The 22,433-nt window shown below is 32.0% G+C and overlaps 1 protein-coding gene across 3 annotated transcripts; it reads right to left on the bottom strand.

Moving 5' to 3' along the window:
• Positions 1–367: 367 nt before the first annotated feature.
• LOC140055095 (sorting nexin-33-like) lies at positions 368–22,227 on the bottom strand. 3 transcript variants are annotated; one of them, XM_072100306.1, is made up of 15 exons: positions 22,142–22,227; positions 14,110–14,271; positions 13,801–13,974; positions 10,972–11,081; positions 10,587–10,680; positions 9,342–9,467; positions 8,847–8,961; positions 8,257–8,387; positions 7,969–8,072; positions 6,797–6,900; positions 6,054–6,131; positions 5,555–5,575; positions 3,823–3,989; positions 3,332–3,446; positions 368–2,852 (listed from the first exon to the last, which is right to left on the bottom strand). In XM_072100306.1, exons 1-15 carry the CDS (start codon positions 22,151–22,153, stop codon positions 2,707–2,709), a joined length of 1,659 nt encoding a protein of 552 aa, XP_071956407.1. In that variant the 5' UTR covers positions 22,154–22,227; the 3' UTR covers positions 368–2,706. The 3 variants fall into 3 exon arrangements, with proteins under 3 accessions (XP_071956407.1, XP_071956406.1, XP_071956408.1); XM_072100305.1 differs by lacking the exon at positions 22,142–22,227 and adding an exon at positions 19,735–19,904; XM_072100307.1 differs by lacking the exons at positions 5,555–5,575; positions 22,142–22,227 and adding an exon at positions 19,735–19,902.
• Positions 22,228–22,433: the final 206 nt, after the last annotated feature.

Here is a 22,433-nt window from a genome sequence, read left to right as displayed (position 1 = left end):
AATAACAAACAGTAGTCTCGATACCCCCATGCGCGCAGCGAGGTAGAAACACCAACATTTTCGAAGTTCATTTTGGTAGACTAGACATACCTGATTTAAATACAAAGTTAATTTTAAGTAAACTTAATTTTAACCGTAAACAAAATGAGTAATACAAATATTTATACTTAATACGTAATAATAAATGATGCTCATGTTAGTTTGTAACTGCAATATAGAAATAAAATAAATACAAGGTTATCAGTAGTATTTATGATTTCTTAGAAAAAAAGGTGAAATAGATAAGATGGATTGAACCAGTGTCACAAAAAGTCTAGTTGTCATTATTCAAACAGCTTAATAAACTCACTAATACAATAAAAAAAAATCTTCACAAATTATCTTATACACTGTGTCATATTTATTTTAAACACATCAGTAGTTACAGAAATTGATAAGAGATATAGAAAATATGATAATGATTTCTTGTTTTGTTCAATGGGGCCTAATCTTGTAAAGCAAGGTTGCCATCTACTGAAATAGGCTGAAAATAAAAATGAAATTAATATAATATTTACTAAATTATAACTATTGAAGTACCATATATGAACTAAATAATTATGGCATAGTGTGGCGATTCCAATGTTTCGACAAAGGACTCGGCAACACTAGTGCTGCTTTTTTTTAGTATACTCAATCGTGAAAAAATCGGTTATTTGATTACATACGGCACTTCTTGGTGAAACTAAATATTGTTTGGTAGTTACAGTGAGAAAACTAAAAAAATTACAGTAGAGTTTATTAAAATTAGTATTTATAATATTCAAGATATAAATGACGTACTAAAAGTTTTGATTATCTTTCATATATATTACTTTAAAGATAGCTTCAGAAATGTATATATATACACAGTACACAAACTTGTTGTAAAATTTATTCTCTATACAGTCTTTATTTACACTACCAAAAGTTAAAGGTCGTTCAGAACTTCAATACCATTTATATGCTACAACTTCTTTTAAAAATGAAATAAAAAAGATTTAACCCTACAAAGAAATATACTTATAAAACCATTTATTGAAAACATTGACAAAGAATTTGATTAGTACTAAATTATATCCGCAATGGGTATAGTCCAACTTCATGATATCAGCATCTGTTACAATGAATACAGTTAACTAAAACGTTAAAGAAAAAGAATTTACTGTATTTTAGCATAGAAATAAATTATTATAATATTTCTATGGTTGTTGCCAATTTACTGTATGCTATCAGATATTGTAAATATGAAATTATTCAGTGAACATTACAAAGCAAAATTACTGCAGCAACTAGAAAAAATTACTGCAATAACTGAAGCCAAACATGCATCTTTCTATATATCTGATTTATAGCTGTTTTATTGAAGATTGCAGAACATTATTATCAGTAAGTTTTAATTTGTGCTTGCATGTTGAATACTTGTATAATTATCCAGGAAAAAGTTGTACAAATGCTAAAAAATATTGTTATTCATCCAGATAAATGTAGCAATATTTCATGGTAAAACGTATATTATAATATTGTAAGTAATATATAAATAATTATAAGAATTGTCATGCAGTCTTTTTGATTGACTAAAGTAGAAAAATACAACATATTTAATTTTTTGGATTAAATGTTTAAATCGTATAAAACAACGGTTGTGATGTAGTAAGGATTAAAAGGAGTTATCGATAAAGTTATAATTCACATATTTTTCTGAGGAAAAAGGAGTAGGGGTGTTTTCGGAGTTCACAACCTGTTGAATGCATTTGTAGTTTTGTCCGATTGTGTTTCGTTCGTAATGATGATAAATAATAAAGCACTCAATCACAATGGGTAGGAAAGTTTTTATGTAACTGTTGAAAATGGGTATGTAGGAGGTACTTTTGTACATCTAAACCTATTAAGGCCAATTTTTACACAGTTGATCATTAATGGTAAGCGGAAAACTAAGCTAGTCCCTCATAGAATATGTATCTATCCTGAATGGAAACTGTCCGTTTGCTCTGTGTTTTGTGTAAATGGTCATAAATAATAATATCGCTTGTCTGTGTAAATTAGCATTTACACTACACTATACCACATAGTGATTACAAATCGCTGTTAGCCTTAATTTAGAATGACAAGGGAAAATCTCAAGGTACATTTGCGCAACGCCGATTGGGGTGTCCAGACATTGTTTATCAAGTAGAGAAGAATGTGTACTCGTTGGCAACATCATTTGAAGAGGTTGGTTTCCAGAAGCCTCTGTGGTAGAACTTGAGTTATCCCGCAGAAAATGGTATTAACTCCAAAATACCAAAGCAATGATTATTTTACCTATTAAAGAGTATTTTACGAGTAAATTAAAAAACATAGATTTGTTGATGGTAAATAAGCTGTCCCAATTTACTCACAGCAATACAGCTTTCTCTTTGCAACTCTTTGATACATAAGAATTTCTTCTATAGACAATATTAATTTTTTTCATTTGGTAAAGTTTTAACAATAGCAATGCGTCCAAGCTTTGGACACAAAATGGCAGCCAGATAGGTCTTCTTAAAGTTAAATGTCCATGTGAAGATTTGGACACAAAATGGCAGCCAGTCAGGTCTTCATAAAGTCAAATGTCCATGTGAAGATTTGGACACAAAATGGCAACTAGTTAGGTCTTCATAAAGCAAAAACCTCCAATTGAAGCTTTGGACACAAAATGGCAGCCAGTTAGGTGTTGATGTCTCCATACATTGCTAAGTTTTCTTGAAGTTTATTTGTAATTGTTTCATAGAATTTTATCTGTTCTTGTAGATATTTCTGCATCATGTCTTTGTAGTCTTTTACTCGTTCTTGGTGAAAATGGTTCATCTCAGCTGAAAAATAAATATTACAGGTTAAAGATTTATAAAAACATGAAAAATTAAGTTTTATACAAAAAGACTTCGATTGGGCCATTTTGGAAGGTTTATAAAGCTGATCACTTCCGTAAAAAAAAATATGTTTTCACTTATAAAAAGACAAAATAAACAGTTAAATTTAACTAAAAATCGATTGACTTCCTGTCAATTTGACTATATTTTGCTTTAAATTACAGTTTTTTCAGGTAACTAATTTTCCAATTTTTGGTCAAAGTATTAAACTATTAGGTGGCATTAAAATGGCATAATCAACAAAAACATAACAACAAATTTTCAGGGGGACAAAACATCTTTAATAAATTAAATAATCCCAAAATCCCCAATACAGGATGAGAAACAAGGTACTTTGGTGCTGTTTTTTGCCATAAGACAAATACTGGTGACAATGCCACGATAGCCACATTACTATTCTGTAGTAACAATAATAAACATACCCATCATAGAATATGATATAACATCTGCTCGTCGTCTTACTTGTTCCGCATCTAGACCATCAATCTTGCCGTCCTCTTGTGATTTCTGGTATTCGCGTTCCGTTGATAGGGTATGCTGTACACAAACATAATAAAATAAATCATAGTAGTATTCTAACAAGACAGTGGAAAAAGAGAGAGAATACCTGGGATGGATGACATGGAACAAGGAAAAACAAATCGCCGCTTATAGAACCAACTGGAAAATAGCCACTGCAGCCATGAGGCCCAAAGAGGTTAGGTAAGTAAAAATACATCAAAATCATTTATTCATAAATCAGAGTATTTTGTAGGAAATTTGTGAAACCAGTATTAGGGAAAATTACGCTAAAATAATAAAAAATCAGGTAAAAATCACATCATATCGGGTGAACTGGAGATTGGTCTTAATATCAGATGACACCCAACAAAATCGGGTCAGCTGGAAGGTCTGTTACTGTATGGTTGATTACCTTATGAAAACTGATCATATCAGGAAAGCAAGCCAGCATGCCTGTGTACTCCCTCATACTGTCCTCCAGTGGGTAGAGGTCTTCCCTAGGCTGGATAGCATACAGATCACCTATCTCTGTGTATGTCTTGCCTGTGTGCTGTAGGGCCATGGTAAGCCTCTGTGATTCTGTACAGGATAAGAATACATTAATAACATTTCATTTAATAACAATGTTGAATAACCTTTATGCAGTCAGCATAAGAGATCTCAGACTTTTTCACATTATTGTAAATTAATTTAATTTTCTTTCAGTAGGATAGACCTAACATTTTTTGGGGGAAATGTGATTTTCATAAAGTATTATCGATCTGTTAAAATTCATATAACTACTATCCAGTATTATTCTTTGCTTTGTAAACTATATTTTAACATTGCTTGCACCTACTTTTTTTTATAGTTTTTCTACAAAGTGTATGCGTCTAATTTATTCTTTTTCGACCAAATTAATGATGATAAATAAATTCAATGAATGGTTGAATGAATGGTTGAATGACTAATTAAATGAATAAATGATTTGAATGGATTGTGGATGGATAACAGCTGTATGTCATTTTCTTAAATGAAAAAAAAAACATGCTACATAGGAATATTGTATTTATCTATGTATTTTAATAGTAAATATATAATTTTTGTCAACTTAATAAAAAAAATATATACTGAAAAAGGAATGTTTATTTATTATTATCATCAGTAAATATAATTATTATTTATATATTATGCTAGAAAATGTATGGCAGATAAAACAATAGCTTTGTAGTAGCCAACAGAAAGGTATTATTAAGATGTTATTGTTAATTATAACAACAAAATAATAATAAAAGCTATATTAGTCAACTATTTGTTCCAAAAAAGAAAACAAAATCAAGAATAAAAACTAAAATTTAAAAAGAATCCTTCTATGTTTTAAACCTGTTAATTTATACTGTTATAGAACTTAATACCTTTAAATAAAATTCTAAATTAGCAAATAAAAAGTTTTTAAAATTAACCAAGGCAGCATAAAAATAATAATAGTAATTTTGTTATAAGTACAATACTGTAAAACCTCAATAAGAAAACTATTAACAGGGGATATTATACTATAATAAAAAGATACAATAGGCTTTTTGCAAATTAAATATTCCATGTTTAATTCTTCAATAAAATAACATATACCAGACTTTTCCTGAGGACAAAAAGGCCCCAAATTCATTTTTAAGATTAAAAACACATTCTGAATACCAAACTTCCTGGAAAACCAGACATATCTGGCCAGCCCAAAAGTGTCTGGTATTGGGAGATTTTTGACTGTATAATAGAGCTCCTATTAAGGGAACACCTTTGAGATTCAATAGGGGTGTCATCTAAAAAGGGGTTGGAGTGTCAAAGCCTTCTTTCCCTCTTAATATGAGTGTCCCAAAGACGAGGTTCCAGGACAAAGGACAAAACACTCAATTACCTACAGTATTGACACCTCTATTAAACCTCAAAAGTGTCCTCTTAAGTGTCCTCTTATAGGAGCTCTATTGTAATATACATAACTAAATTTCTTCTTTGATATCAGAAATCAATAACTGGTGTTAAATGTTGTTGACGAATGTTGAGAAGGGAAAGGTTGGGGAGTGGCTTTCCTGTTGAGGTTTCACAATATTACAGTATACTATAAATAAGTTAAGTACGCCTTTATGTGATAGATTCTAACAATAGCATACCTTCAACGGTTACATCAGGGTCTTTAAAAAAAAGTAGGTAAAAATGGTTGTGACAGGAAAACATATAGATTGATAATAAGAATATGTAGGCTTCAGCGGCGTAATGTAGAGACCTGAGGCCCCTGGTTTAGGAAGCGGTTCTCCAAGGCTGAGGCCTTTTTTGTCCGTCTTTTCCTCTTGGCCCTGCTCAGGGCCCCTATAAGCTCCGGAGTCCTGGGTTTAGCCAGTGAGCACTCATAGCTGTTACGCCACTGGTAGGCTTGTTATTGCCAATAAGAACTATACGATCTGTTGTAGCGACAGATTTAGTCAACTATGGCATACATGTCATTCATTTAATATGAAAAATGGTTAATCAAAGTATTTTAAGAAAGCAGCAAATTACATTACAAAGTATATTAATTTTTTATTATTTATATATTTATTCTTTTATTTTATTTATATATTGTTTGCAGTTTTTAAGATTTTAAATGTAACAAATAATTCAAATAATACTTACGAAGGCCATTGTCAAGCTCAAATGAATTCGCTAGTGATGTAAACGATGCCCCTAATTTATTGTATTCTCTCTTAAAAGCTGTACAAAAATAAATATATTAAATGATTTTTAGCTCTCCGTGCATCTTAACGAGGGTCATTGACAAAAGCAAACAAGAGAATGTAGCATATTTCATTTCATTTATATGTAATTTTTACTTTCTATGGACCAGAGATTACGAAATAAAAGATTGAATGAATGAATGAATATCATACTCAGGCAAATGTGTCAGGTGTCATAGTCGCCAGTAACACTTAAGTGAGTTATTTCCCTTAAGTATTTTACTTAATATAAATATTTAAGTATATTGGCAATCACTTAGATAAGAGAAGTGTTTCCCTTAGCCTAAGTGTGTGAATTATGTATACAGCCAGCCATAGGTCAGGCTAACCATATTGGATGCAAAATCTATGAGCAAATAACACCTGAAACTCTTTAATTTGAAAGAAACTTAAAACCAGACAACTGACGGGGACCAAGGTTCTTGTGTATTTTGCTTTTAATAGTTCATAGTACATTTTATTTGTCCAAAAGGAAATTTATGTTGACATACAGTTGCTCAAAATTAGTTGAAGGTTAGGTAACAAAGAAAAAGACAATAAAATTGAGTGACAAAATTATTCTGATGAACAATGAATTACTAGTGACCAATTTATATTGTTTTTGTTTGTTTATTTGTTATTGTAATAAAAATAATAACCTACGTCCTATGTGTTTCTTTGAATGATCGTGGACGGCTAAGATCACATGTTTTAAACTCTCATCCATACTTTTAACAAACTTGTGAAAACTATCATGGTGTGCCTCTCTGTGATAGAAAGAAATAGTAACAAAACACTTTAGTTATGAATATAATCACAACAAATACTAAATAAACTTGTTAAAAAGTAAATAAAATGATAAAAATAAATTCAGACTCTTCTTTTTGTTTGCCTTACTTTTTAAAAAATACTCATCCAAGAGGGAGAAACTTATAATTTATCGTGCTTATAAACTAAGTCTTATTTGAGGAGAGTTAAAAGAGTTGTGAGTTACAACCCTAAACTTCTGTCTACACTATCTAGTTTGACAAAAAATATGATGAATATATCCATATATGGGCACATCACATTTTTTTGTCACATAAAGTTTGATAGTGACAGACTTTACAACCGTTAAACCAGATCAGGATTGAACCCTGGCACATGAGATCGGAAGGTAAGCATGTTTACCATCAAGCTACCTCTCCACTTCTACTCACTTTACTTCATATATACTTCTACTACCTTATATGATTTTTTAGTTATATTTTCATGCTGCTGCTCTAGCCAGCTATGTCCCATGAGGACTCATTCAGAAGCTAAAGCAAGCAGCAGTTATAGTATCTAAGGCCGACAGTTTTGCGACTTTGTAAACTCGACTATAATTTATAGATCCCAGCTGCTGGACCCAAAAAACTACTGGGAAAAGAGAGTTTATGGGGCCCACGGTTGAATGATTTTCGATTCTCGCCCTTTGATTGGTTGACGCGAATCAACAGACTGGGAAGAATGTTCTCACTTGTACCGCCGTGAAGTCACATTGTCTCTAGAGGGTATTCAGTTGCATGCCAACAGGTTGAGGTCACACATACACAGCACATTAAAGTTCAAAAATTGACCATTTTTAAATGGGCATGTGAATCATAATTAAAGAACTATCTTTGATTTGTATGCATTTTTGCGATTAAAGGACATCTTTTTAATAATTAATCATAAATATATCTGAAGGAAGAACAGTGATTAATTTGAAAATGTGAACAGCATTTTTTGTAAGAAATATTTCTTGTTTAGATATTATTTTCTCTTTTCAATTGGAAAAACAAACTTACTTTACACATTGAAAAAACAACACTTACACATGATTTAGCTCAAGCGGTGTCTGTGGAGTTTGAACTAAACTGAAAAAAGCTGCTCCTGCAAAATCACCTTTCTCAGCTTTCCTCTTTCCAACTTTCCATAACTACGCAAGATCAAACAAATTATTATTCATTTTCAGATGTATTAATAAATCTATATTCCTAAAAATATCTGTAGAGTTGTGGTTCCAATTAAATATAAAGACTAGATTTTAAAATACAGTAGCAGTAATTAAGAAAACATCTCAATTTCATGCAAGAATTGATATATTGGAAAATCAGACTTACTTTCTCATCTGTACACGTTACAAAATGTTGGAAGACTTCGCTGCGCGATATGACCGGATGATTCGTCATTCGGGTCAGCCATCTTTGTAGCTGCTCCATTCGTTTTTCTATAAATGTATCTTCATATCGTCCTTAAACGAATAAATCGTTAAATATATACTAAAATGTATATACATTTACAGGTATAGAGAAACTCTTAACTACCCAATGATATACTGGAAATTATATTTTAAACTATTAAGATGAGGAAAAGAGAAAGGGCGTGTGACACAGCGTGTTGGACGTTGAACTACTGATCACAATGATCTTAGGTTCAAATCCAACCCTTGTCGCATTGCTTGTGTTTTGGGCAAGACACTATACTTACGTTTGCCTCTCTCCACCCAGGTGTACAAATGGGTACCTGGTAAGGTCAAGACACAACTTTGTGCTGATTACTAGCTGCATTATGGGAATGTTTCCATACGTGTTTGATCCAAAAATGACCGGGGTAATAATACGTATACATATACGTATAATGTTTCACAACATTAGGCACTTTATAAATCCAGAATATTATTAATGATATTACAGCAACATCAGTAGCTTACCTGTGACTTGTTTATCTGGAAGGGCTGGTATACAAATTGTAATAAACTTGTCAACAAGCCTCTCATACAACCAATCAAAGTGTTTGTACCTTCTGCTTACTTGAATACCTGTGTTCTATAAAATATACAATAAGCATACTTTAATAATTGTATTTAACTACTGTGGAGTAGCTTTGCATGCATCAGGGAGTTGAGTAATTGGTCAGGTGTTTGCCATACTTTGACGTAATTAAGTACATTGAGAATACTCGAGAGAAAAAAAAAACGGCAGGCTAGTGATCTGGAGTTTGTGGATTCGAGTACTTAATAGTACTGTATAAGTTAAGGTACAAAAATTCATCAGAGTGGGGCAAAAACCTGACCAAGCATCAGTTTTATTTTATTTTTCAATTTAATTATAAATGTTACACTAACTTATGTGGTGGGGTGGTGGAAGAGGGGCACATTTAGCTTAGATTTTATCAATACTGTACTTAATGCATTACTATAACTTACTGTTGGTGTTATTTGATAGCATATAAAACTCTTAATGCCCTTTAGTTTACTTTCTTTCTTTGGGTTTCGAATCTGAGCTTGAAAAGGATTTGTGTCTGGTTCCCATTGTGGGCCTTCATCTGTTTCCTAAAAAAAAACAAAAAAAAACCTTATTTTATTTTTTTTCTTCTTCTTCAGTTCAGGATAGTTCTACCAGAGGGCCAGTACATTGTTGTTGCTTATTAGTTTCCACAAATAATACATATAATAGTCTTAATAAATCATTAAATATTTATAAATGTGGATGGTGGTCAAAGTAAGTCTAGAAGTAGAGGCTACCATTAACAAACTATACAAAAAAACATGTACATGTAAAGGGTACAAACATGTCTCGAACCAAAGCCTTTCAATTCAATCATACGTAAACAAACTTGTATATTATTTAGTGAGTGACACTGTTGTTCTGAAATTATGTTGAGTTTATAAATCCTTAAACTAACCAAATGATATAAACATACATGTAGGCCTACTATTTAAGTGTTTTTTCATATGTATGTGTGGTATGGTATGATATGACAGCCTCTCGCAGTATAATAAAGCTAAAGTCTTCCAAATTCAGAGCACATTTTTGCTATCGCATGCAACCATACACATGGGGTAATGACAAGAATCTTATGTGATATTCTAAACATTTGGGATACAGAACATATAGGTCACATATACTGTATACTGTATAGATAAATACTTTTAACTCTCCTTATGATTCCCATACTGTATCAAACACTTCCCATAAAGCAAAATTCTCAAAGATCAAAACAAACCTTTTGAATTTTGCTTTGTTTTATTTTATTTCTCAAGACATATTTGCATCATAATGGGCTAAAAATAGATGCCTTGAATTTTTCTTTTATTTTCTTTTATATATTATAAGGAAGTGGGTACTAAAATAACAAAACAGAAAGAAGTAAAGACTACATTTTTTGTTTACTGTGTAACTTAAATAAACAAGTCAGTTTGAAATAACAAAATTTAGGTAAAGAGATCTGATAATGAAACAAATTCAAAACTGTTTACATTTAGATGCAATTGTATCGGGGAATTTTATAGTTTACGGTTTAACTGTCTTAACCGCTAGGCCACTCACTCAAAGGGAGAGAGAGGAATGAGACGCATAACACTACAGGGGGATGGGGGAGGGATAAGGTGGGTATATTATTACAGATTTTCGATCAGAGTTTTATTGCCCTAAACTCTTTTCACACTTACAATAATTGTTACGGAGCCTGCTGGCGATAAAGACTTCTTAGATACGTTGCCCATAAGATACGCCTCTCCTCCAGATTTGGAAAACACCGAAAACCTGGAAAGTCAACAAATTATCATTCTATTAGCTAAAAAATGTGTATGTTCATTCATTCATTCATTCAGGCTAATCGCCTGACTCATTTACTTTCTGACTCTGTTTACACTATCAAACTAGTTCGACAAAAAAATTGTGATGTTCCCAAATATGGTAGTGATATGCCAAAATGGTAGTGATATGACATCATCATGTCAATGGGCACATCACATAAAGTGTGATAGTGTAAACAGAGCTTTAAGTAATTGTTTAATAATAATAATAATAATAACAGGTTGAGCAATAGTTTACCTCGAGTAATTCTTGCGTACAGTTCCTGTTTTAATATCTGCACTATTTTTTCTAAAATCTCTATTTGGCGCGTTCAGTCCGAAATTGCCTTGACCATTTAAACCATATTCCTGGAAAACAATCAAAAACCACAATTTATGACTCTGATAATAAATAACTATGCAAGAGGGCATACTATAATCCATAGGGCATTATATTCATCATATTGCCTTTACAATGAAGCTGTTAGCATTTTTTCAGTCCTGAGGAAATTGGATTCACTTTTTTTTCTACAGCTAAAGCTCTTTCTACACTATCAAACTTTATGTGACAACAAAATGTGATGTGTCCATATATGGACATGATGATGTCATTGTCATATCATTACCATATTTGGGCATATTACTACCATATTTGGGCAAATGGCACTTTTTTGTCAATCTAGTTTGACAGTGTAGACAGAGCTTAAGGTCATGTCAAGATTATTCTACTGCTGGCAGTTTTTGCAGTAACACTTTTTTATTTCTGTAATGTATGATTTTAGTTTGTTAGAAGTTTTTTAGGCAGTATTTGTTTTAAAACAATGTGTATAACCCTAAAAACAGGTTAAAGAGTATACTAAATGTAGCTAGTACAGTAACTGCAGTAATAATTTGGACTTGGTCCCTTAATTGACTGCTGTACTAAAGCCTTATAACTATACTCAGAGTGAATCTGGGGACCATATTCATACCAAATATGGCATTTGAACTTAATAAATGCATCGAGTATTTTCATAAATAAACAAGGCATTCAAAAAGTATAAAGAATGATTTCAATAGTAGTATTCCTGTGAATGTTTATCATGGATGATTCATTAAACACAGTGAACAATACACAAGGAAATAAAATTGCTAGAAAACCACTGGTTTAATATTTTTAAATATAATGATTCATAGGACCAAGGGGTTATCATAATTATAGTAGCACTACTATAGACAGGCGTGGATTTAGGTGGGGGATAAACAGGCTTTAACCGCCCCTCTCCCATCCTCCTAAAACTTAACAGCCATGTCTTAAAAACAAAATAATGGCTATTTATATTTTTATGTAACCCGATGGATCGTATTTATCATTTATGAAATATATAGCGCCCCCATAATCTATAATACTGAATCCGCCCCTGATATTATTATTCTAATTCTTGCTATAACCAGGATTTAAAAAAACAACAGTTTTTGTTTATGTCTTCAAAAAGTTATTTTTTATTTTTATGCACCTGATGGATTGTTTTATCATTTATTAAATATTTAGGCTCCCTTAATCTACCTGTATAGTGCTGATCTGATCTGTCCCTGAATTATAACCCTAGAATAAATCCTTGCTACAACCAGGATTAGAAAAAAAAAACAAATCAAAACTCTGTTTTTGTTTATGTCTTCAAAAAGTTAATGTAAAGTGTACAGTAGATTTAAAAAGGTAGTTTCAAGTTTAAATAGGATGAAATCAATGTTAATCATGAAACATGCACAAACACATTCAACAAAAACAAAACAACAAAAAATCAAAATAAAATATAGTATTGTAATTTTTTTTAAGGCAGAAGCAATTTATCATCAAACCAGCCAACAAAACAATTAAAACTCAAAGCAATAAATTGGTTTAAAATAAAAAAAATTTTTATTTATTCAATAAATTGTCTATAGCTTTCTTTTAAATAGTAACTATTCAATTTTGATGGTGGTGGTAAAGTGGTCTAGCTACTAGGAAAGGAAGCAGGGGAGCTGTTTTTATGATTCTGGGTGCCATAATATTGAGGACATTATTTTAGATATGAAATCATATATATAATAATATGTTCGGTTTTATGGAGTACGCTGCTCACCCACTCTGGAAAAGCTCTCGAGCCCACTTAAAGTGATTGGAAGGAACAGGGAAGCAGGTCAGTGGAGCTGTCGTAGCTTGGAGGTAAACATTGCCTTCCAATTGCAAGGGTTCAATCCTGACTTAGTGCCAGGGTTGTAATTCATGACTCTTTCAACTCCACTCCCTAAGCCTCAAATGAGACTTTTATTTAGCACGACAAATTACAAAATAACTTTATAATCCATCCTGTAATTGAATTGATCACTATTGGATGCGTATGAAATTTTTAAAAATCTAAAAACCCTTTTCCTCTCCTCCTTGCAAAACCACATTCTTCTATGTGAGCATCTCACAAAACAATCACTAGTAAAGATACAATCGGTATTCAATCAATAAATTAATCAATCAATCAATTAGTTATTGATTAGCAACTCAATGCATTATTCATCAATCAAGGCAAGCTCATTCTAATTCGCAGTCCTACTCACTGCACGCTGTACGGCCATGCTCATAGTCGACCGAGATTTCATCTGGTGGTACTCGGGTTTGCGAGACTTTTTATCGTACTGACTCATGGAGCGTGACACGCCCTTGGGCTCGTGCACGACATATTGGTCAATCTTTTCCGTCGACTCGGATGAGACTGTTGATGACGTTGGGCTGGGAGGTGGTTGTGGTTGTACCTTAGTATACCGAGAATTAATGGGAGAACCAACGGCAAAGTTGGTGTACACGTCATCCGTAGTAGGTTCTTGATTGGGTCTTTGATTATTAGAAACCTTTACAACGACCAATAAAAAAGGCCCTATTAACTTACTGATATAATAATGCTACAATAACAAACAAACTACAATATAAACATTATTTTTTATTCATATAAAGCCAACATCTTGAAAAGAAAAATCATGTATAATAATTATGTATTTCTTACAATTAATATTATTACTATATTACTACAGTATTACCACTACTAGGTAAATCAACGTAAAATATGTTTTTTCTTACTTGTGTCGACTCTTGGCTGTATGAACTTTCCTCATCCCAATCCTCATCCCAATCATCAAAGCTTTCTGTCCGCTCTGGTGGGGGCGCTGTTGATATTGACTGTACTGGCACAGGCTCAGATACTTGGGGCACTGGTGGTGGACTAAATGATGGTGGAGGAGGCGTTTTAACCACCTAAAAGATGAAAGTAAAAACAAAATCTTGGTAACTAGGGATTAGGAAACGCAAGTTTGTTTGTTGTTGTTTTGCAGTTTACTTTTACGGGGATCAACATTTTAACCAAAAAAGAACTGCCCAAACTACACAAACCTCAACGTAAGCTTCTGGAAAGAGCCCTCGTTGTCCATTAGGATTCTGTCCTTCCCACCAGCCATCACCGACGTCTTGCCTTATAACATCTAAAATATCATCTTCATATATCGTGAGTTCACCATTACCAGGCTCACCCTCAAAGTTGTATAGAACTCGCACCTACAAATGCAACAAGAAATTTTAAAAATGATAAGAACAATTTAATGAGTACTGTATAACACCGTAGATACTTTTAGGACACAACTAGTGGCGCAACGGCTATGAGCACTGGCTTATGAGCAAGGCCCGGGTGGAATCATAAAGGCATTAAAATAAGTCGCAAAAGGCTAAAAATGCTGTAGGCCTCCAACATTGAAGGGCCACTGTACAGTCCCTGGGCATCTGCGTTACGCCACTGGACAAAACAAAGTGTCACTAATGGATGTGCCCTGAATAGGTGGTGAACATGTCAGGCAAATATAGGGATATTATCAACATCATGGCATCAAGTTCTTTAAATCTGCAATCTTTAAAAAAATTAAAATATAAAAAACTATATCGAAGAAACTGTGTATTGAAAACTATTATTTTTTATCTATTTCTTATTCATTACAACACATTACATGGGGACTTTTGACACTGACAGGAAAACCCCACTATGTCGGAGGTCGTCTAAAATTAGATGGTACAGGAAATAAAACATTATTTAATATCACTTTGTCAGAACTGACCTGGATGTAATAAAGAAACATTTTAATCTTAATAATAACTTAACTTGATAAGTACTTGAATTTAATATTTGTTTATCATTTTAATAACAAATGCTGTAAACTTATTTATCTGAAAACTGTGGTAGAAAAACAAATGTTGAAAACTATGATTGAAGTAAAAAAAAACCGAAGTAAGGAAAGTAAAATGCTTTAAACAGAGACTTCAAAGATAACAAAAGATGAGTAATTTCACAGTGATCATTTTCAGATGATTTCGGAGGAAAATCGTTGACGCGTTCACTGCGACATAATGGTTATCAGATGGGCCAAGTAAAACGATGATCAGTAGATAAAAGCTCAGGAAACTCTTAAAGGGATGACTCATGCTTGATTTCCCCCTAATGATAAAGGAAAAGCTAAATCTGAAGTCACTTCTGTTTTCAACTCATGATCATGTATAGTAGTTAGTACATTTCCATCCAACATTTCCGAAATTTTTAAACACTTCATTACTTTAATAAAACAGGAAGTTGTAATGCTCATACCAATACTTTGTAAGAACAACGGTTTATTACAGACTAACTAACAATTGTATGATTTCTTTCAATATGCTTTTTATAGAACATATTAATGTTCTAAACACATTACAAGGACAATTTCTTCATAATTAACGATATTTTAAATACTTCATCTTGTATACTTTCGTAAAACAAAAAGTTTAAATATTCATACCAATATTTTGTCAGAACGGTTGGTAGTACAGACTTTAATTGTATTAATTTTTTTAATACACTATATGTCTTTTCTAAAATCTATTAATATTCTTAAACACATGAAAATGACTATTTCTATTTCTTCATTAAATTAAGATTTAAGATTTTAAACCCTTTCGTAAAACAGAAAGTTGAATGTTCATACTGTACCAATACTTTGTCAGAAAAATGGTTTAAATATATCATAGTACAGTATTAATTTTGTTATTTCTTTTCTAAAACCTATTAAATTTCCTTAAACACATGACAATGATTATTTCCTCATAATTAGCATTTTATATTTCTGTTCATCATAGAAAAACTTGGAAAATTTTGACTGAATAGGATTGTTTATATATATATTGTAATTGTTTAATAGAAAATGGTAAATTTAAGAATAGTAACTTGAAATACAGTGTACAAGTTACTATTCCTGAAGATTTCCCAAGGGATCTGTATTGTACTTCACTGGCAGATTAGCAAATCATATTTCCTTTGCTAAAAATAAGGAGCAATTTAAATCTGTGGATTCTAATGTCAACTTCCCTCACAGATAAATGTCACGTAAGCCAACAAACAGTATTGTACTAATGTAATGCATTGTAACTGGCAACCCTAAACAGATGTGTACTGCACATTATAATAAATCGAAACGATAGGCCAATAGAACTACAGTAAGTAACCCGGGTAAATAACTGAGCCTGAAAGTACCTTTAATAATTCCCAATAAAATTTGGTAATTATTTCACAAACAGTAGATTCAGCAACATTTTGAGATAATCTAAATGATCAAAAAACAATGACTATTATAGGTTTTTTTTTTTTAGATTGTATAATTGATATGAATGAAGTATCGGTACTTAAAACAACAGATGGTTGCGATTCACTGTTGGAGCAATTGGGTGTACTTTAATTCGACTGTCTTGTTTAAACAGTATTATCATACTAGCATATTATTACAGTGTTTTAACCTTTGTACTGTACACAGTCACACCATTTTCAAGATATGGTAAGATGATGATTAATAAACAACACTATAATATAATTACACAGCAACTGAATATACTGTATCATCATCAGTACATAGCAACTAAAATAAGTAAATTTTGATTGGCAACATAAACAACAATTTGCTAGCCTGACCTCCCAGGTCTTTTGGGACGTGCCGTTTTGCTCATTAGTCGATAGTTCCAATCGTAACAGAGGGCATTTTTTTGTTTACTTTATGAAGTGGAAACAAACAATACTGTTCAATTATTTTTAATTTTTATATTAGAATTTTATGTACCGTACTTATTAGAATAAACGTATCCCTCGAATAAACGCCCCTCATAGAACATTTTGAATAAACGCTCTACAATAACCAATTTTTACTGCATTTTATCCCTTCTACTAGAAGATATTCATTTTTCATATCTTGGGAATTCATTTGATTATACATGTTACCACATTACACCCACAAAATTAATGCCTCAACCGATTAAACGCCCCCTAAACCCCTTCTGAACAATAAATTCCCTGTACGCCAATAAACGTTTCGAATAATTATGTTACCTTTTTTTGTTTTGTCATAGTACTGTATTTTAATACAGCAATATTCACTACGATTTGTTTTTTTAAGAAAAAACATTATTTATCTGCTATATTTACAGTTAAGGTTTAAAATAAACGGTAACCACCTCCTACGTGTTTAATGCTTATCTCTTTCATAGAAATCCCTTCAGATAAAACCTACTGTGCCTGTATTATTACACTGTAATCCTGGTATTTTCAAAAAATAATCTCAACAACAGATAAATAAAATTACTTTTTTGTGGAAATAACTAATTGTAATTCATCACACTACTTCAAGTACTTGACTGTGTGTATACATATTTTCAACTTCATATAGGATTATCAATTTTGAGCAACAAAAGCATACACAATTTAACAAACAAGGAAATAATCTGTAAACAAGAAATATTTCTTACAAAAAATTCCGCTTATCAGACAATAACTACCATCTATGTGCATATCAATATTTATCAGATTTTTATAGAGTCAGACATACCAGTCCGAGATTCTATACAGTAAACATTTTGTCAGCCTTAAGGGCCTTTCACACCTGCTCCGGCACGGTTCCGGTCCGGCGACGGCAAATCCAATCGAACGTCAATGTTTCGTTTTTACGCGGCTACGCGCATATCGATTGGTGCTTGGCCGCGTGGAGCGTCGTGAAAACGAAAGATTGGCGTTCGATTCGCCGGACAGGAACCGTCCCGGAACAGGTGTGAAAATCCCTTTAGTAAACTATAAGCTACTGCATGGTAACAGTTTACTAATGCTTCCGTTCTCTTGAATAAAGGACCGACGCGAAAAAAACAATGTTTGATTCATAATAATTTTTTATGCAATGAATTATTCCCAATTTTATTAAATATTGATAGTATAACTTTAATAGCAACACACTTACAAAACAAGATTTAGTTTCTAGAGAATTGCAAGTTCATTATTTTTATGTGAGTAATGAAAAAAAAAAATTGATTTTATTTAAACATGAAAATATTCATGATACTGATAGTCAATTTATTGGTAGTTTCTGATCACCTTTGATGACCCAAGATGAATTAATACAGTATTAAGAAATGTTATCTGATATTGTAAATAAAAACGGCTGGTACAGAACACATTACAAAATCACTTGATATTTGACAATTGCTATCGCTATGACGAATTTCTCCATATTATCACTAGCACAGTAGTACTTTCATTAAGACTAAAAATGTGTTGCCAGCGAGGGAAACAATAGCTTTACAATTTCATTTTCCACTCAGATAGCACAATATAAATGACTAATACGCTGCAGTCTCTTCATGTTACTTGGAATTTGTCAATAATATATTGACGACTTAAATTTGAAAAAAATGTTAAAAACATACACTGTTGTACAATTTTAGTGTCATAATATTATTATAGTAATAATTATGTAACAGTAATTAATTATAAAAACTCGAAACTGGCCAGTGATATACTGAACTTCAAATTAATTTATTTATAAACGGTGAAGATGAGAAAAAATCACCCGAACACTGAATCTTCTGCTATACAGTATGCAAACATACCATTACTGTAGATTAAAGTCTGAGGTTTCATGGTTTTTGGAAGATAAATAAATATTTAATTTTTATATTATCAACTAAGTATTGATATTCATTTTGCATTATAAAATGTTGCTGAGAACTGTGGACTAAAAAAATATACTTTTAATAATTAAAGCAGAACAATATTCTTCAGGTAGTACAATACAGTAACTACAAATTGACTAGTAGTAGAATTCTTTATATTAAGACTAACTAATGTGCAATCTCGCATACAGTATCCTAATTCTAATAGCACAATATCTAGGTCCTGTTGATGCTAAACTTCTCTGGATTTTCTTATTGTTATATTATAATAAAAGAAGAAATCTATGACTGATAATTTGACCTTTGATCCAAAATGGCCTCATTCAGAGTAGAGACAAAAAATAATCCCTAAACAATGCATTAGCAATGACCTTCATTGATCAACTTGTTCCAATGAAAACATACAGGACAACAAAAACCATTTAATACAAGCGTATTATTTTCATTCGGTTTTCAAAACATAAAACAATTATACAATGTTCTCTTTATTTAAATTCAAATTAAATATGATATAAACTATTCTATTCCTTGAGTGAAATTTATACAGAAATATTTAGATATTTTTAAAACATATTTGATTGAACAAGTGATACTTGGACTACTTGAACTGGAAGTTTATACAGTAAATATATCACACTGTACAATAGAGAACCTAGTATTAGGGAACATCCTCAGAACAGCACCAAACAAAGTTGTTAAATTAATAGGGGTTTGCCATAGTGTTAATAAAGAATATCCACTTGCTAGTTTCACAGGAAAGTGTCCCCAAGTTAATAGGATTACTGTACAAAATTCCTCTACTGTATGATACAGTATAACATTCAGTACCAAAATACTGTGAATGAATGTACTACAGTAATGTTTGTTTCTAGCAGAATTTGTATTATTTTGCCTTATTAAGGTATTTTAAAAATTAGTCACAGTCACATTCCAATATATTTTGCTATTTATATAAAAAAAATAAACTTAACCAGACATTGCTGTCACTTTTAAACTAATAAAATATTTCCTCCTTACCTTGGCAACTTTCATAATTCTTGTTACTTTTTTTTAAATAAAAATCCTTTAAAAACCACTATAAATGGTGAAAATGTTGAGACCTTTTTACAGTTTCCAGACTAACCTAACACTGTAGTCTGACTAACTGTCTTAAAAAACCACAATCACAATTAGAATACTATGTCAGCCTAATATCCTGTCGTCGTAGATCATGATCCAGAAATAAAAACATGCTTTCAAGTTCCGATAATCCGTCAGTCAATTCAGCGAGATCCTGTGCTTAAGGCAATTGTACTCTCAACTTTTAGATCCTCTTATTTTAAAAACAAAATACAGTAGTAAACTTCCACTACTAGTAAATAGCAAAACAAATTAAAAGCATTAAGCTTTTTTAATCATTCAAATATGGTTTCTAGCTATACCAGTCAGAGAATCTGGAATCATTTTGCTGTGCATTGACATTTCTGGGCAGAGAATACAAATCATCAGCAATATTTTTTTTAATGCATTTAATACTGTACCAACTTGATGGTAAAGATATTACTTTTTAATTACTTTTTCTGGGACAAATCATAATGTAACAATCAGTAAACTAGATAAACTTTCAGAGTCATTTTGAAATGTTCATTTGTATAATATACAGTAATACTGTACCTTTTGAATAGTTTTGTAGACAAAAAATTGGGTGCGAGGGGCAAGGTCTTACACGATGATGTATGGCTGACAGACGGTACTACTGTCTTTGAAGGTACTGTATGTTTGTTCTCCAGGTAAAGTACTGTAGGTCAAAAATTGATATCTAAATAAAAATGTAACTGTCTCTTTAAAGTCATCATCAAGTGAACAACCTTGTAGCTATTGTTCTTCTTAAAAACAATGAAAACGATAATTCATGGTGTATTGCAACAAAATCCTTCCTAATGTAACCTCAAACTATTTCCTTCACTTCCTAAAAAAAATGGGGCCATAAGAAACCATTTATTGTATTGAACTTAATCACCATGAATTACCAAAGCAGTTGGCGGATTCAGGATTCTAAAGTAAGGGAAGGCCCAGGGCCCAAGGGCTGAACTTAATTTTGCATTACAATTTGCGATCCAGATCCGCCCCTGAAAAGGGGTGCAGCGCAGTAGTACTGGAGCAGGGAGAATTCTCATTAGTTAAAAATTTGAAACATATAACAAGCCCACATTCTCCACACCTCCGACCTCCGATGACCCTTAGGGCCTTAGTGATCTCAATCTCCAGAAACATAAATTTACCCTTTATGCCACAATTGCCAAATTAATTTTAAATACCTTTTTATTACTACACGAGATAATAAAAACAATTCAGAGATATTAATCTTAAAATCATATCTTTTAAATTGCCAATCAAATACAGTTATGAGTTTCATATTTCTTCAGAATGACTCAAATTAAAGTCCATAAATCAAATTAAAGTTCAATGTTGGAGACAACATATTAACCTAGACTATTTAGCACTGTATTTAGTATATATACAGTACCTCTATAAATCTCTGTCTACACTATCAAACTTGTTTGGACAAAAAAAGTGTGCCCAAATATGGTAGTGATATGATTTCATCACATTTTCTTGTCACATAAATTTGATAGTGTAGACAGAGCTTTAGTCTAGTCGCTTGTCTAGTCTGGATGTCAATATTTGGATTGATAATTAGCCTCTAATAATAGTAATAACAACATTTTGAATTTATTGCAAATTGCGAACTTTGCACTATAAAATGATTCATCGGAACAAATGACGCACCTCTCCCGGCGGGTCGTATATTGGGTCATACAATTTGTGCATCCGATTTTTTGTCTCTCTGACTAAATAAAACATGTCGTTTGTTTATTTTTATTATTATAAAGTTCTAATGTACTACCGTAATGGTACTTGCATTTATAGTGTTTAAATATATGCATAATACATTTTACCATTAAAATATTGGAAAAATGCTAGGTAGGCCCTATATTTTGAGCAGTTGTTCTAATTCATTGGCTACAAAATTTGACAGTTGTGATATTGTAGCTACCAAAGTTATGATAAACAGTTTCATTTTAAGAAACAACCAAAATACATTACAGAGATAGGGCTAGACTAGTAGTACTATTAATAGAAATTAAAGAGTAGGCTATGTCCTAGACCCGTCTTGACCACCTGTCATTAAACTACTCATTCTTCACAGGGGCATAGGCCTCTACCAAGCCTACTCCCTCCGAGTTTTCAACAGTCATACACCCACCCGAGCCTAGCTGGCGGTGGCGAGAAAAAAACTACATAATCCATCACTATTCAACCAGCGCAACCAATAGGTATAAAACCAATGGAACGAAGTGAGCAATTGAAAGCAACAAGGGTATTTTACATCAAATAAAAACCAGCAAAGGGAGTAATATAAACTTGTTCAACAACAACTTACCTGCAGCGCCATATTGGCTTAAAAACAATTGTCACATGCAAAATATTATCCAATTATAAAAGGAGGTGACAAAACTAAAGATCCTCCCAAAGCGACAGTGCAAAGTTCGTACTCAAAATTTATATCGCTGGTAGTTCTCTCTCTGACTCATTTTGACTGTGTGGGGGCGGATGTCAATTTATATGGAAAAGAATTTGGAATTCGCATAAATTTATACCTGAATTAAATTAAAGTATATATAGGCCTATCACAAAAATAACGCTAACTAAGGATAAAATAAGTGTGAATGGGA

This window comes from Antedon mediterranea, chromosome 7 (genome assembly GCF_964355755.1).
Source record: "Antedon mediterranea chromosome 7, ecAntMedi1.1, whole genome shotgun sequence".
Lineage (NCBI taxonomy): Eukaryota > Metazoa > Echinodermata > Crinoidea > Comatulida > Antedonidae > Antedon > Antedon mediterranea.
The sequence above is the reverse complement of the archived record's forward strand: the minus strand, read 5'-3'. Positions and strand labels throughout refer to the sequence as shown.